The 14,953-nt window shown below is 56.6% G+C and overlaps 6 protein-coding genes across 6 annotated transcripts; 4 read left to right on the top strand and 2 right to left on the bottom strand.

Moving 5' to 3' along the window:
- The first annotated feature begins 316 nt into the window (after positions 1-316).
- C7974DRAFT_399792 (uncharacterized protein) lies at positions 317-1,000 on the top strand. Its single transcript, XM_046142445.1, has one exon. It carries the CDS (start codon positions 462-464, stop codon positions 804-806), a length of 345 nt encoding a protein of 114 aa, XP_045994946.1. The 5' UTR covers positions 317-461; the 3' UTR covers positions 807-1,000.
- Positions 1,001-1,328: 328 nt separating this feature from the next.
- C7974DRAFT_234867 (t-SNARE) lies at positions 1,329-2,644 on the top strand. Its single transcript, XM_046137426.1, has 3 exons — positions 1,329-1,616; positions 1,670-2,136; positions 2,188-2,644. Exons 1-3 carry the CDS (start codon positions 1,472-1,474, stop codon positions 2,542-2,544), a joined length of 969 nt encoding a protein of 322 aa, XP_045994945.1. The 5' UTR covers positions 1,329-1,471; the 3' UTR covers positions 2,545-2,644.
- A 619-nt stretch (positions 2,645-3,263) lies between these two features.
- C7974DRAFT_315765 (uncharacterized protein) lies at positions 3,264-6,279 on the bottom strand (the record flags this gene model as incomplete). Its single annotated transcript, XM_046138527.1, has 3 exons — positions 3,264-5,546; positions 5,596-6,141; positions 6,199-6,279. 3 exons carry the CDS (start codon positions 6,277-6,279, stop codon positions 3,264-3,266), a joined length of 2,910 nt encoding a protein of 969 aa, XP_045994944.1.
- A 1,001-nt stretch (positions 6,280-7,280) lies between these two features.
- On the bottom strand, positions 7,281-9,404 carry C7974DRAFT_415674 (WD40-repeat-containing domain protein; the record flags this gene model as incomplete). The annotated part of the gene is made up of 3 exons (XM_046143916.1): positions 7,281-7,813; positions 7,864-9,248; positions 9,298-9,404. The coding sequence occupies 3 exons, from the start codon at positions 9,402-9,404 to the stop codon at positions 7,281-7,283; spliced, it is 2,025 nt and encodes a 674-aa protein (XP_045994943.1).
- Positions 9,405-9,952: 548 nt separating this feature from the next.
- C7974DRAFT_316744 (uncharacterized protein) lies at positions 9,953-11,164 on the top strand (the record flags this gene model as incomplete). The annotated part of the gene is made up of 1 exon (XM_046138574.1): positions 9,953-11,164. One exon carries the CDS (start codon positions 9,953-9,955, stop codon positions 11,162-11,164), a length of 1,212 nt encoding a protein of 403 aa, XP_045994942.1.
- Positions 11,165-12,358: 1,194 nt separating this feature from the next.
- Positions 12,359-14,206, top strand: C7974DRAFT_234787 (uncharacterized protein). Its single transcript, XM_046137425.1, has 2 exons — positions 12,359-12,893; positions 12,941-14,206. The coding sequence occupies exons 1-2, from the start codon at positions 12,554-12,556 to the stop codon at positions 14,143-14,145; spliced, it is 1,545 nt and encodes a 514-aa protein (XP_045994941.1). The 5' UTR covers positions 12,359-12,553; the 3' UTR covers positions 14,146-14,206.
- Positions 14,207-14,953: the final 747 nt, after the last annotated feature.

The raw sequence follows: 14,953 nt of genomic DNA, 5'->3' as shown, positions 1-14,953 counted from the left end.
GCTGGATGAGGCAAACGGAACTCCACCTGAGGGCTGGGGTCTGTATTTTCAGGAGGAAGTTGATATCAGTACAGTCATTGGTGTACTCTTCGTTGTGCTCTTCCTAGCCAGTCTAGTGTTCCTGGTTGTTTGGACAGTGCTCGAAAACGACATTCAAGGTGCGTCCGGCGTGAGCGCATACATCGTTGCAGTAGCTAGTATGGTAGGCATATGGATTGCGGCGAGGAGTAGGAGTTTTGGGTAGATATTCTTTGTCAGCACAGGTAAGGGTGTACGGTAGTTAATTGAAGTAGACGGTCCGACGAAGCTCCATGAAGCCACGAGTACTTTTCAGACCTCGTACTTGCTATTGTTGAAAGCCTCTAAGCTTATGGTCGAGGGCGGCTCCACTCGCCAGGCTGACATTAGTGGGGCTGCGCGATTACGCAGTACGAATACTTCGTAACTTGTGGAAAGAGCAAATGGCGGAGGGTCAGGCAACAGTCTTGTTGCTCTTGTACACGGCTGCCCTCTCCCTCTGCAGAGCGTCAACGATCGCCAACAGCACACGCGTCAAGCATCACAGATCATCTGCTGACGCGCATGCCATACAGAAACATAAGCAGAATCGAAGACAGCTTAGCTGCACAGCCATGAGCAGGCTAGTAGGAATGTGGAGAAGGAGTGCAGAATCCAGCCAGCCTCGTTACAAAAAGGTGCAGAGGAGGGCAGAAAGCATCACGTGTAGAAGCACGCATCTGCGGCAAGTGTTTGCTGGCCCAACCAGCAGCGTCAGAGATGGGGAGCTGAACATCAAGCGACTGTAGCAGCTCTCAGCCTTGCAGGGCTAGCGGACCCTGGTCGCAAACGCGGCAGCGGTGAGTTTGGGGTCAAGTCCGACTCCGTGTCGAGCGGTCGACATGTGCAGGAATGCTGACGAGGCACAGTCGCAGGAATAGAGCGAGGCGTAGTAAAAGCTCGAGTGCGCAATCTCGCCACCACAAGGTCGGCACAATCTGCATCTTCAAAGGGTGATCCAATTTTAGAGTGCTGTGGTGAGCTTGATGAGAGCTGCGGCCAGGTCCACTCGCGCCCACGCCAGCCCTGTTGTGGTTAGCTGTGGGCTGGGGCGCGGACGGAGTGAGCAACGGGCCTCTCAGCCCCATACGATCCAAACGGCTCGGGGACACTGAAACTTCAAACATATCTTCGCTGACCGCTGCCTCTTACATCGCGATTGCGCTGCTCTACACCTTCAGCCCCTGCCCATAACTCCTCACTGCTCGCTGCAGTCGGCATTCCCTGTCTCGCACGTCGAATCTCTAAATTGTTTGGGTGCGGCTGTCTCAAGGGGTCCTTACACACATCCACACACCACACGGCGCCCGTTTCATCATGAGTGTAAGTATCATTCCCCGCTGCCACGAGCAGATGCGCCTTCCCCTCTCCTCTCACCCTTGCTTCTGCACCGCCCGCTTGTCGATCTCCTACCATGTCGAAGCTGACAGAAATGAACGAGCAGTACGGCAACAGCGGTTACAACCAGATCGACCACGGCGCGAACCCGTACGATCAGCGCAACGATGGCGCTCAAGGTGGTCGCTACAACAACTACTCCCAGGGCCAATACGATGACCGTATGTATCAATTGCATCCTTTTCGCCGTGACCAGGCTGCTGACTACCCCTAGCTGGGCTAGAGATGCAGAACTACGGTGACCAGCCTGCCCGCAGCGCAGACCCCAATGCTATCCTCAACGAGTGCCGCGAAGTCGACCGCGCCCTCGACGACCTCGACGGCCAGCTCGCCAACCTGGAGCGCGTGTTCAGACAGGTGCTGGCTCGCCCAGACATGCCCTCTGGCGAGATCAACAACCTCAGCACACAGATTATGACAGGCTACCGCGGGCTCGTTTCGCGCGTCAAGAATATCAAGAGCAAGCCCGAGTCTGGCAGCCCCAGGAACGCGCCACAGGTTGGAAAGGTCGACCGCAGGCTGAAGGCCACCATCAACAAGTACCAGACCCTCGAGGCCGACTTCAGGCGAGACTCGCAGGCCGCTGCTGAGCGCCAGTACCGCATTGTGCGCCCCGATGCGACCGAGGAGGAGGTCAGGGAAGCTGTTGCAGACCCCGATGCGCCCATCTTCCAGCAAGCTGTAAGTTCCGAATCACCTGTTTTTTAGCTACCTTTCTGACATCCCATGCAGCTGCTTAACTCCGACCGTCGCGGCCAAGCTTCGTCCACCCTCCGCAACGTCAAGGAGCGTCACGAAGCCATCCAGAACATCGAGCGCCAGATGGTCGAGCTCGCCCAGCTGTTCCAGGACCTTGATCAGATCGTGCAGCAGCAGGAGCCTCTCGTCGCCAACATCGAGCAGAAGGGCGAGGAGATCCACGACAACGTCGTTCAGGCCAACAACGAGATCGGTGGCGCAATTGTGAAGGCCCGCAGCAGGAACCGCAAGAAGTGGTGGTGCCTGCTCGTCGTTCTGCTCATCATCATCGTTGTTGTCGTTATTGCCGTTGTTGTCACACAGGTCAACAAGGCTGCCACCGGCACCTAAATGCTCGCACCCTGATCATCGTCTTTGCAGCTCCTACGTTCGACTCGAGCGTCTCCCAGCTCGAATCGTGCCGTTGCCGTATCCACCACCCACCACACCGCACGCCCTCGTATCCCTCTTAGTATTTCAGAAGGCCGGCCAAGATACGTTGTATAATACCTCGATTCCCGGTGGATATGTCATACTCTCTTGTATCTTTGTCAGATTTCCTTAACTTCATTTCTGCGACGGAACGTTGGATTACCACCAGTTTGTCTCGTTTGTTTGTTTCCGGGCGCTCTTTGGCGCTCTTTATTGCACCGGCATGAGCGGAGTGCCGCCACTTTTGGCGCGTGGGCGCATGTGTAGTGTCCGGAGAGAGGGCAAAAGTAGAAGAAAATGTCGATATAACTGCCTTCTGAGCCATGTGTGTGAAGTCTGCATGCTGATGGTGTGAAATGTGACTGCGCGCATATACGTTCGTGTCGGGTGGACCAAAGTACTTGACCCAAGCTAGGAGTTGGCTGCCACCAACACCATGTCTCTAGCCTCTCCTCAGCAACCCACATCTGCGAATCGTACGGGTCTCGAACCAGCTGGGTTCTTTGCAAGAGGATCTTGCATACTTGACTTCACAGCGACCAGATTGAAGGCGTAGTAGACACTGATGCAGTTGTTCTTCGTATACAGCTAATCAACACTCAGCTCGCGCTGATATTCTACTCTAATGCTCGTCTCTCCTACCCTTCTCGAACCCGCTGATACCCCGCATCCTCTCTCCCCCCTCTACCTCTATTGAAATACCCTCCCGCGGGCGACCCGTCCCTCCCCCGCTCCACAAGCGGCTGTCGACTATCACTCGCCCGCAGCATATCCTCCACATCCAACGGCGTCCCCGGAATCGACACATCGACCATATCGCGCTCCCCCTCCGCTTCCCCCTCCATCGGCCGCCGATACCCCTTCGCATAGCTATGCCCCCCATCGCTCTCCTCATCCAGCCGCGTGCGACTGCTCGCGCGGCTGCCCGCCAGCGACCCCGCCTTGCCCGCGGGACTCGCGAACGCGCCGCCGCCCACGAAGGTCGAGAGCGTGCTGGGCGTGCCCGGCCGCGAGATCAGGTCGTCGGGCCGGCCGTACAGTTCGCCGTCGCCGCCAAAGGCCTCGCGGAACTCAGCGCGTCGCTTGAAGTGCGCGAAGTCTAGGTCGGCTTCGTCGATGACTTCTACGGCGGGCAGGGCGGGGGCGTCGGGGCCCAGATCCGCCATGTATACGTCGCCATAGGCGAGGGAGGAGGGGTTTGCGCGGTCGGTGGAATGGCGGTGGGGCGCGTTGAAGAGGGGGGAGTCGCGGGCGCTGTAGATTTCCTTGAGGAGGTGTTGGGATTTGGCGTGGACCATTGGGGTGATTAGTTTTTTGTAGATAGCCGGGTTGCCGAAGCGGACGGCGACTTTGTCGCTCTTGCGGGCCTTTGGGTGGTTGGCGTTGTTGGCGGGTTCCATGTCGGAGACGGGGAGGGTCGAGTAGTAGATCAGCTTGTCGTCAAAGGACTTTTTGCAGTACCATTTGAAGCCGAAGAGGAAGAACGGGAGGGGTACCATGGCGTAGAGAAATTTGCCCATGACGAAGACGTTTTGATTGCCGACGCCTTTGGCGCCGACGACCAGGGCGATGACGGCGTTGCCGAAGAAGATGGCGAAGAGCAGGCGGTTGACGAGAAGGCGCCAGAAGCGGCCCCCGGATTCGGTCTTGGTGATGAAGACGTACTGTAGGAGGTATTTCTTGAAGATGCAGTCCATGCCGACGTAGAAAGCAGTAACCGGGAAGATGATAGGCTGTAGTGATCCCATGCAGAGACCGACCGTGGTAACGAACAGATAGTTGTTGTAGTACTCTGCATAGGGGAATGGCTGGGGAGCACTGAGTTCGATCAGTTCGCGCGGTGTGGGAGAAAAGAAGGTGCGCTGAATCCAGGACCAAGCAAACGTCCAGGCTTGCGACAGATCGATTGCAGCACCCAAGTTCCTTTGCATCTGCCATGTAAGCCAGAAAGTGGAGACGTTGCACAATCCAGTCACGAGCTGTGTGAATGGCTGCCCGCTCTTCATGGCTTCCCAGACGCCTTGATTCTGGGCCCCAATGACAGCTGCCACGAAGCGCCATACAGAGCCAAAGACCGAGAAGACAACAAGGTTGTTGAACACGTAGAACGCATAGAGACGCGATGCAACGTGACGCTCTCGAGACGTCTTCGAAACATCGCCTGAGTGAGTGAACAATCGACGGAAGATGACTGGGATGCCCATGTACATCAGAGTCTGCACCAGAGGAGCTAGAATACCCTGTGCAATAGCCCATCCAGTTGGGTGAGCATTCAGATTGGTTTGGAAGTCCTTCCAGACAAGACCAAGATTCGCGAAGTTGGAGAGGAATGCCGAAGTCAAGATATTAGGAACAATGAAAGCGACTGTCAGGAGTACCATCCACAGACCGTCCCAAAAAGCTCTTGCGCGGCGCATCCTCCGACTCATTGAGAGATTTTGCCAAAGTAGATCGTGCGGCTTGGGTGCGAGGTAGACGTCACAACCTTTGGGTCCCTTCTTCTTTGTGGCGTATGCAACGGCATGCGCATCCTCGATACGAGCATATGATGCGAAACCGTAGGACATGGGATTCCGCATGTCCACACTTTCTCGGACGTCCTTGATGGAAGCCTCGAGTCTTGTAATGCGGTCTGTGAGGTAGTCGATCGCGTCAACTTTCCCCTTTCCATGGGTTGATGCGTCGTCCTTCTTGGCTTTGCAAGTGGGTCGTTTCGCAGGGAGCTGGTTTGGATTGCTGAGGTACTTCGCGAGGTGTTGTTCGAGTTCGCGTACGGCCTCGTCGTGTTGTTCGATGAGCTCAGGCAGATCCTTGACATTGCGGCCAACCACTGCTCTAGGAACTCCGTCTGTCTGTTTGCCCGATTCGACCAGTTCAACGATTCCGGCGTCAGTCCGCGAAGATGGAGGAATGTGGGTGAGCTTGAAGACAATTAGACATGTGTTCATCTTGATGGGCAACGCGACTCACCAATAATGTCCGTGAGTGCAGACTGGCCTGGTACTCCTTGCTCTCGAAGTATGCACGTCTGAGCCTAAACACCGCCCGGTAATTCCACCAAATGAAGCCGCAGACGGTCGCTTGGAAAAGGTACGCTACGAAGACGAACGCCCAGAACTTGTTACCACCGTAGATGTACTGTGGCGTAAATTTTGTGAGCGTCGCAACGTCGCTATATTTCGACCCCCCGATGAAGTTGATGGGTATCAGAATGCTGCAAGCAATGACGCTGAGTACGACAAAAATGTTTCGAATCATGCGCAGAAACCTAAGGAAAAGAACGGCGTCCAAGCCGATCTTGTCCACGAGGTCTTGCTCCTTCGCCTTTGTGACAGCCTTGATCCAATCGAATGGACCATTGTCCAGCGGAAGCGGTCGGTGCTTCTCATCGGCATGTTTCGCTCGTGGTGCGTAGACGCGGTTGTTTCGTGGGCGCAGGAAGCAGAAGACGAGGAAGAGGAGACCCGTAACAACGAAAGAGTAGACAATAGCGGCGTATATGGAGCTCTGCTGGATCTATGCGCACGGGGTTAGTACTCGTACAAGGCATTGAGGAAGCTGCTATCAACGCACTGAGGTCGAGAATGGATCCGCAATCAGATCCAGAAACTCGTCTCCAGAGCTGGGCTGGTTCTGCCGTGTGGATAGGTCCATGGTTGTGTGAGGGTGCGGTGAAACCGCTGTACAGGAGTGAACGACAGGCAAAGAAAAAATTATGCACGATGCTTAGATTACGGGTAGTTTTGCTAGAACGACAGAATGCATGAGAGGAAAACGAGAGGTTCAAAGTGCCACAAGGATCCGAGATCGCGAGCCCCTCTAAGGTACGCGCAATACCGCCGGGATGACATCTCCAGGGTGCTTTGTTGAATCCGTTCTCGAACACGACCCGACGATCGCCGCTAGCTACGTCACCTGTGGGTTTGGTGCGAGAGGCAGCAGTCCCTAGCAATCGATAAAGGGCTTGTGTGGTAGCGCTTGACCATGTGGAGGACTAGAGATGAAGTTCGCAGCTAACGGCAGCCAAATATAGAGTTCTGACCGAATCGCGAAAAAGCTTGTCATAAACGTTGGATCAGGGTCTGCTGGACGCGGCCTTTTCTCGATCATGCCACCAATCACCGCACGAGCCTGTTCGTACATTTACTCTTTCTTCTGCAGTTGAACAGGACTGGATCAATCGATGCAAGGGGAGCAAATCAACAGGGACGTAGCAGCCAATCCAGGACCGAAGCTGACGTCACGCATCTCGATGCGCCAAGTACAATCGAGTGTGGAGTCTTGCATGGAAAACTGGGGATGGGCTCGACGCGCAGATCGTCCTGCGGAGTGTCGCGTGTGCAGCGCGGTCTGGCTTACTGTTCGTGGGGCTGGACGATTTGATGGGCATCATCATGACTTGATAATTTCACGCAGGGCCGTTATGTATGGACATTTCCAAGTACTGAAATGCGATACGCGTTTTCATGTCGCTAATTGCAGACATATCGATATGTAGGTTGAGTAATCCCAAGACGCCAGTTTTGCACATTGACGATGGTAACCTTGGACCCGTCAGAAGTGTGCTCGAAGCACAGATCGTTCTCGTCATTCATACACTGCATCGCTCATCGTAACGGCATCTGCTGTGAAGGGCCACCAAGCCTTGTCCGTCATCATAATTTGACGCCCCAGACACCTCTTCCTCCAGCGACACCCACCCAATCGCCACCCTGCCCAGTCAGGGCACTTTGAGGTGCCCAGCTGATGTTGCCAACCTCGTAGTCACATCGCCAGCTGGCGTATGGACCCTTTTGTCCCACGGGGACATTTTGGGCCCCTGTACCATTGGCCGGTTGTGGCGCAACAACGGGTTGCGGGGGAGCAGCGTGCTCGCTGCTGATTGCAGCGCCGGTGTTCGCGTGCAAGAGGTCCCACACAAGCACGAGAGAGTCGTCGCCACCAGAAGCGAGCATGCCTCTCCTTGATGGGTTCCACTCAATGCTGTTCAACGCCGCAGAGTGGCCGCGCAGCTCAAGGAGCGCCTGCCCCGGTTGGCGTACATCGAGAATGCGGACAACGTTCGAGTCTTGAGCAAAGGTGGCGAGGAGGTGCGAGTCGTGTGGTGAAGCAGCGAGGCGGAGAAGGGGAGGCGCATAGGACATGGTCTGCTGAGCTTTTGTTGGGGACATGCGGCCGGTTGGGGAGCCTGCTGCATCAGTCAGTAAGTTGTTCGGGTCTCACAAGATCTTGGCCGACCTTTGTCTTTGTCGTTGTTCTTATCGGACGGCTCATAGATGATGGTACTGTGCTCCAGACTTCGAAGGTCAAACATGCGGACACTGCCGTCAGCGCCACAGCTCACAAACACGTCTACGCTTCCTGCGCAGAAACGGACATCGAACACCTCTTTGTCGTGTGCAATCAGCTGCGTCTTCGCAGTAAGGGTTGGGATGTCCCATATCGTGCAGGTCGTGTCTATGCTGGAGGTGATGATGAGCTTGGGCGACATGGTGTTCCAGTCGAGAGACGTCAGGGGTGCGGTGTGCTCGGGTGTCTTCGAGTTGGACAGCAGAGCAAGCGGCGTGAGCTTAGGCAGCTGAGGCTCTCTGGTGTTCACCGATGACGTCCGTGAGATGGTGTTGCTGAGGTTGTTGCCGGATGGCTGGGGAAGCGACCACAGGCGCAAGTGGTCGCCCGAGGTCGCCAGAAGGTCAGTCGACTGCTTTTGCGACGACGGAGGCTCCCACAGGATGCGGGTGACGGGGAAGGAGCAGGTTGCCTCGGCGATGGCACTGTACTCGAGGCCAAAGGGCGCAGCGCCCGGGGCGGCGTCGTGCTGCGGGGTGATGTGGGTGTCGAGGATGCGGATGAAGTTGTGGTTGTCTTCGATGTAGCTGCCGACGGCCATCTTGCCGGCGCTGTTGCCGCCGGGGACGTTCCACTTGCACCAGTCGTAGGCGTAGATGCTCCACGGGGCCAGGTAGCTGCTGTTGGTGGCCGTCTTGTTCTGCTCGGCGACGAAGGCGTTGGACGCGCCCAGGCCGCCCTCGGGATCCATGCTCGAGTTTGCGCGCGGGCGGATGTCAGCCAGGCCCAGCGGCGCCTGCGCGGCACCGGCGGCGGGGGTCGCGGGATAGTACTTCTGCGAGGGCGTGGTCGCGGCGTACTTGGACTGCTCAGGGGTGTTCGAGAACGGGATGTACTTCTGGTCGGGGCCCATGCCGGCGGGGCTCGAGCGCGAGTAGGTGTGGGCGGAGGCGGGCTGCGACTGGATGGTGTTGGAGCGCGTGGGCAGCGTGTACGAGTTGGCGTTGCTGGCGATGTTCTGCGTCGGCACCGAGGGCGCCGTGTTCGCGGACGCTGGGCCGGGGCGCTGCGCGGGCTGGAGGCTGCCCGGCAGGGACGGCAGAGATGCGGGCGTGCTGTAGTGGGCGCCCTGGGGCGTGGCCTGCTGGAGGCCGACGTTGGGCGCCGGGCCGCCGTACATCTGCGACTGCGACTGCGACTGCGACGGCGGCGGCTGCTGCTGCTGCTGCTGCTGCTGGGCGGCGGGCGGTGCGGCGTGCTGCTCGTCGGGCGCGGCCGAGCCGGGGGCAGCAAATGCGTCAGTACCGGCGCTCGTCGTGCCTGCGGTGGCCACTCTGCCTGTGTCAGCGGGCGCCGGCGCTGCGCTGGTCGTCGCGCGCGTACCTGAGATTGCCGTGGGGCGACCCGATCGAGCCCAATTGCGCCGCCTGGCCCAGGCCGGCCGCGAGCGTGAACTGCTGCTGCTGCTGGTTGCTGTGGTGGAACGGCATCGCGCCGCGAGAGAACAGCACTGGGCTGCTGGGGAGAGTGGTCGTCGGACTCGCACCTGCCAGAGGGCTGCGCGGTTCAGGCGCTCTCGGTCCACCCGTGCGTGAAACCCCACCACAGCCTCCCCGGACCCATGACATGCTCTCAAGTTTCAGAAGAAACGGCGGATAACACCCTAAGCTTACCAACTCTACAGAATACTTAACTTGAAGCTATCATAATACCTAAAGCTAGAATTCAGTTAAGAGTTACCTATATTGTAGGTAAAAAAAGTCTTATATAGAGTTCTTTAGTATTTCCCCTACTTTACTGTTGTGTGGTGTAGGTACTCGGCTTATGTTCTCAGCTCGCCGTTTATTCTGCAACGTGAGAGACATGGTAGCTCCCGCCCGCGCAGCCCGCAGCAGCACAGCTCCAGTCCCAGCTCCAGTCATCAGCTGCTCGCCGCCGCCGTGACCATCGCATGCGCCTGTCTGCAGCACACTGCCGCCGCCCTGCTGCTGCTTCGCCTGTCGTGCCCCGCGTGCTCCTGGCGCGACGTCTGGCCGCCATGCCGCCTCTGTACCAACGCCCGCACCGCGCCCTGCTGCTGCTGCCGCCTGCCCCGACGCCCGCCACCTATGCGTCGCTGAAGGCTGCATACAGCGCGCCCCTCGCCACCGTGCTGCGCGAGCTGCGACGGGCCCGCGAGCCGGCCCTGCTCGAGATTGCCCTGGCCTGTCCGCATCTGTACGGCCGTCTCGAGGAAGCACGCGGACCGCTCTACGACGTCACACAGCAGCTGGTCGCTGATCTCTACAAGCTGATATGCATCGTCGCAGCCAAGGATGCAATTGACACAGAGGACGCTGAGGGCATCGACGCACGCGTCCTACTGGTGGCGCACCCCCGGGACAGCAAGCTCCCAAACGCGCCGCGAGACTCTACGCCCGAGCAAGAGCTGCAGGGCCCGGCGATCGACCTTCAAACACTCGCCAAGAGCGCCAGAGACTGGAACTGTGTATACTCGGTGGAGAGTGAGGAGGGCGAGCGGTTATTGAAGAGTTTCCTGACTTTGGCCAAAAACCACAAAGTGTCCAAGGTCCGGGGCGGCGTGGTGCTCAATGCCAGCACCTCTGTCGAGGCCGCAACCACTCAGTTCGCAGACTCGATGAAGCATCTCTCCGTTGCTGTAGGAGGCACGTTCGATCATCTTCACATTGGCCACAAGCTACTGCTCACCATGTTCGCCTTTGTGCTGGGCCGCCGGCAGCGAACAGAGAGTCCCAGCGTTCTTACGGTTGGAATTACTGGCGACGCTCTCCTCGTGAACAAGAAGTTCGCTGACCAGCTCGAGAGCTGGAAAGCTCGCCAGGAGTCTACACACGACTTCGTACACTCCATCGTCTATTTTGGTCAGCCCGACGATGGCCGTATTCAGATGCAGGAGGTCAACGAGCCAGGGCCCAACGGTCACGCCGTACATGTCAGCTATCCATTTGGCCTGACCATCAAATATGTTGAGATCTCGGATCCCTTCGGGCCTACCATCACCGACAAGGACATCACAGCGCTGGCACTCTCTCTCGAAACCCGAGGCGGAGGCGCTGCCGTCAACGAGAAGCGCAAGGAGCAAGGATGGGATCCACTTGAGGTCTATGAAGTGGCAGTCCTCGACGCCAGCGAAGAAGGCAGCGTGGACGAGACGTTTCAGAGCAAGTTGAGCAGCACAGAGATTCGTCGGAAACGAAGTGAGCTCATCAAGCCGAGAGCGAAGGCGTGATTGCAGACCAGGCATGTGCAAACAAATGACGCATATGCCACGTTGATGTTTGTCCTGTCCGTCAGAGAGGCAGGTCGAGGCAAGGAGTGTGGTTGTTCGGCGTGTGGTAGATTCGATAGCTCACCGGATGCGCAGTGAACTAGGTACATATCCTGTGCAACGCTACACAGCCTCATGTACCTCAGGACCACACGACAGCGTGGACTGGCATATGCAGCTGCTGTAAGTTTCGTGTCAAGGTACGATGGTACCAAGCATGTGGCGTCTCCTGAACTGGCGACAAGCAGCATGCCGGCTTCGGTTTTGCGTCAGAACGCTCGTCGTATGTAATTCAACTTGCGAGCGGCGCTGCAAACTTTTGCTTCTGCGACAAATGTCATCCGGGCGGGACATGGGTTGCGGGACCGGTCATCGGGCGACGACATGGATTATTATATGCAAGCAATCGGTGACAACGCAGTCATCTCCCCATCTCGCGTGCACGGAGACGGAGGGTGCTGCGTGGAGCCGCGTTTAGTAGCGCCGAAAATCTCACAGAGACACGCCGTGCTCCACGCTTCAGCCTTCCAAGGCTGTAGTCGCTATTCGTGGCTATTTGACCATCAGTGTCGTCACCTCGTTGAACGATGCGTTTGATCGACTTCCAAGTGCACGGCAGTGGTATGACCCAATTCAAGCCACATGAGGCCGTCATTGGCATCCGCAAGCGCTGTTGCTGCACGCTTTGTTGGCAACGCATTAGACTCTGATTCGAAGGCCATGGTCGCATATGGTGGGGATCGAAAACGCCTCGAATCATGTTGCCGCAGCCTGATCCACCCCTGGACGGCGTGCAACCGTGTCCAGCGACGAATCGACGTGTTTTCGCTCGCGGGTCCTCCCTTGGATCCGCCTTTCTTCCAGGACGCCCGCATCACTTGTCGGGCACGTGACGCCTTAAGCTGTGTTGAGTATGAGTCGCACTCCGTTATTGGGCAATCATTCTGCCTGCATCGTTAGGGCACGCTTAGATGCGTGTGGGTGCAGGTTTTGTGTCCAGTCGTCCTCTGCGACCTTCAGCAACGCTTAGCTGACCGCTGGAGAGCCTGGAGAGGTCATGCTTCCTTTATTTTCCCGAGTGTGCCCCTCCGGCTGGCCTGCGCCCACAGATTGACAGAGCAGCGTCCTCGGACATCACCACAACACGTAGTCTGCTGAAACGACCTCGGACTCTGCCGCTGCATCCTTACACTACTTTCCGCCACGTCTGCATCTCACGCCGTGCCGGCCCGAGCCTTTTGTTCACGTTCGTTTTGGTATATATCCGCTGCTAGTTTCAGTTCCCGCGCCCGTGCCCTCAAGGAGCTCTTACCTCACATTCCAACATCTGGATGGTCTCTCCACGTCGTCATGGGTATCCTCGATCTTGCCGACGAACTTCTGCGCATCATCCTCGAGCATGTTGCCTCGGAGCCAGAAAAACTCATCAGCTTGGACCGTCGCGCATATCTATCACAGGAGAGCTTTAAACCACCCCCGCCAGTCGAACCAGATCAAGCTCAGACTATCGCAGACTTGAGGCTCACGTGCAGGAAGTTCGCTGATTTGGGAGCCATCCACCAGTTCTCTAGAGTGACGACAAGGTTCTCAAGAAGAGGCCTGAAGCGCTTAGAGAACATCGCAAGTCAGCGACATCTGGCAGCGCGAGTGAAGAAGTTCAGCTACATGGTGCCATTCTTTTATGTAGAAGGTTGTGCCGTTGTTCAACTTCCGGTTTCAACACTGACTTTGCTACAGGGCGAGAACGTGTGCAAGACCTCCTTCCAACGTTGACAGGCGATCTCGGACTCCTGGACGCTAGTCATTTTGTGCAAAAAGTTAAAGAGCAAAAGGATATAGTGCGCACGCGGGAAGACGCCCGCGTTTTGACACTGGCCATATCAGCCTTCACATCCCTTCAACATGTTCAGATACTGAGACTTCAGGATCGAGCGGACGGCATGCTCATGCAATATATCCGGACACATGATGAAGTCAGCCAGATGGTGGAGCTGAAGTGGCCGCCAGCTTGTCTACATTCTACAAAAACCATAGGTGAGGCGCTGATTGCGTCAAAATCACAGTGCTCCAGGTTTTCATCGCCTATGCTTAGCCCGGTAAGCGTTTTGGGCGCTGCAGATAACCCGCCTACCGCTATGAGGCTGCTCGCGCAACGACTTACGTGTCTTGAACTTCACTTTGACGACGGCATAGATCTGGACCAACGGATGAGAGATCTCTCATCACTGTCAAAAGCTGTTTTCACAGCTGCGATAAACTTAGAGGCTGTACATATTGGGTTTCCCTCGCACCGACCGCTCACTTTGCCATTGGAAGAAATTTTCCACAACGTAAAATGGGAGAAGCTGCAAGCTTTTGGTATCCAAGCATGGCGTCTCGATGCTGATGAGATTATCGGTCTTGCCAGAAGACACAAAGACATTTTGCGGGGCTTCAGATTGCGAGATGTGCTGTTGAAGGAAGGCAAGCGGTGGAAGGATGTGCTATCGTTCCTTCAAGAGAGCATGACAAGATTGGAATGGGTCAGTCTTCGGAGGATAGACTATGCGAAACACTTTGACGACGCTTGGATCATGGGCGCCGAGGTACCAGATGACCCGCTTGGAAGCGACAGCAGCGATGAGAGCGATGACTGGGACCCGTACGAGGACGAACTCGACCACGACGAGGACGACCAAGACCAAACATACGTCAGTGACGGCTCGGTAGACGACTCCGATTCGGACGCAGGTACGGACGAACCTGAACAGGGTGGTAACCTGCATTTCCCGCCGCTGTCTCCGGACACACCCGCCTCGGTACCATGGTGCAACTGCAACGGTCACATGGATAGTGTAGAAGTACTGGAAGACGATGGCATACTAGTGACAAACCTGCAGCGGAAGTTCTGGGAGAAGTGGGTTGTCAGAAAAAAGTGCACCGAACAACATGACCACAAATGACAATAGGGCCGGCAAAACTTCTGAAAGGAGAGGTGTGGCTGCATTTTGCTTTTTCGGTTCAAAAGATGCGGAGCGTGCCCCGACGCTGCACAAGAAGTCACGCTCTGAGAAGCGTATGCGGCTTATAGTGCGATGCCTCGCATCCCACCCCTGCAGAAGTGCGTCCCGACCTTCCTTTGTGCCCGGCGCTTATGCGCAGTCACCGACACTTTCACACCACCCCCATCGTATTCGAACTGTCACCAACATCTTTAGGTCCGCGTGTCGTTCACATGTGCTACGAGGTGCGGTCTGGGCCTGAGCATCGCACTCCCTCTGCTCTAGGACCGCTGCGTCTTTACCCGCCAGCACCTCCCCACAAAAAATCGTCTTTTCGAAGCATGTCTCAGGGCAATATATCATCAAACATTACATATTCCACGACCGCAGTCCGACAGCACACAAGGCGCAAAGGGGTCGCAACTGCGTAGCATGCTTTCATTTCCTTACCCTACTAGGGTTCAATCACGAAAATCACGAATGTAACGTAGCGTGGGAGGAAGAACTATTGCTTGTTTTACCATAGACACTCTGCTTCGCAACGGCAATGCACTTGCCTGTTGGCGATAACGCAGAGCTCTTTTTGCGTTCAATCTTACCTAGCATAACAACTCTGCAGTACCTTGAAGCATTGTTCCTCTCTCACCGTCTTTTCCTGTCGTGCTTCTCACTCACGCCTCATTCGCTCACGCCTCATTCGCTCACGGCGTTTGCATATTCACACGTCGCTGTAGCCTGACTGGCACGTGTATATGGACTCGCTGCATGT

This window comes from Boeremia exigua, assembly GCF_020726555.1.
Source record: "Boeremia exigua strain MPI-SDFR-AT-0100 chromosome Unknown C7974scaffold_9, whole genome shotgun sequence".
Lineage (NCBI taxonomy): Eukaryota > Fungi > Ascomycota > Dothideomycetes > Pleosporales > Didymellaceae > Boeremia > Boeremia exigua.
The sequence above is the reverse complement of the archived record's forward strand: the minus strand, read 5'-3'. Positions and strand labels throughout refer to the sequence as shown.

Bases quoted from the DNA above. Each gene is read 5' to 3' on its own strand.
- C7974DRAFT_399792 (XM_046142445.1), top strand. From the start codon at position 462: ATGGCGGAGGGTCAGGCAACAGTCTTGTTGCTCTTGTACACGGCTGCC.
- C7974DRAFT_234867 (XM_046137426.1), top strand. From the start codon at position 1,472: ATGTCGAAGCTGACAGAAATGAACGAGCAGTACGGCAACAGCGGTTAC. The intron at 1,617-1,669 runs GTATGTATCAAT...GACTACCCCTAG, and splicing joins CCAGGGCCAATACGATGACC to CTGGGCTAGAGATGCAGAAC. The intron at 2,137-2,187 runs GTAAGTTCCGAA...CATCCCATGCAG, and splicing joins CGCCCATCTTCCAGCAAGCT to CTGCTTAACTCCGACCGTCG.
- C7974DRAFT_234787 (XM_046137425.1), top strand. From the start codon at position 12,554: ATGGGTATCCTCGATCTTGCCGACGAACTTCTGCGCATCATCCTCGAG. The intron at 12,894-12,940 runs GTTGTGCCGTTG...ACTTTGCTACAG, and splicing joins GCCATTCTTTTATGTAGAAG to GGCGAGAACGTGTGCAAGAC.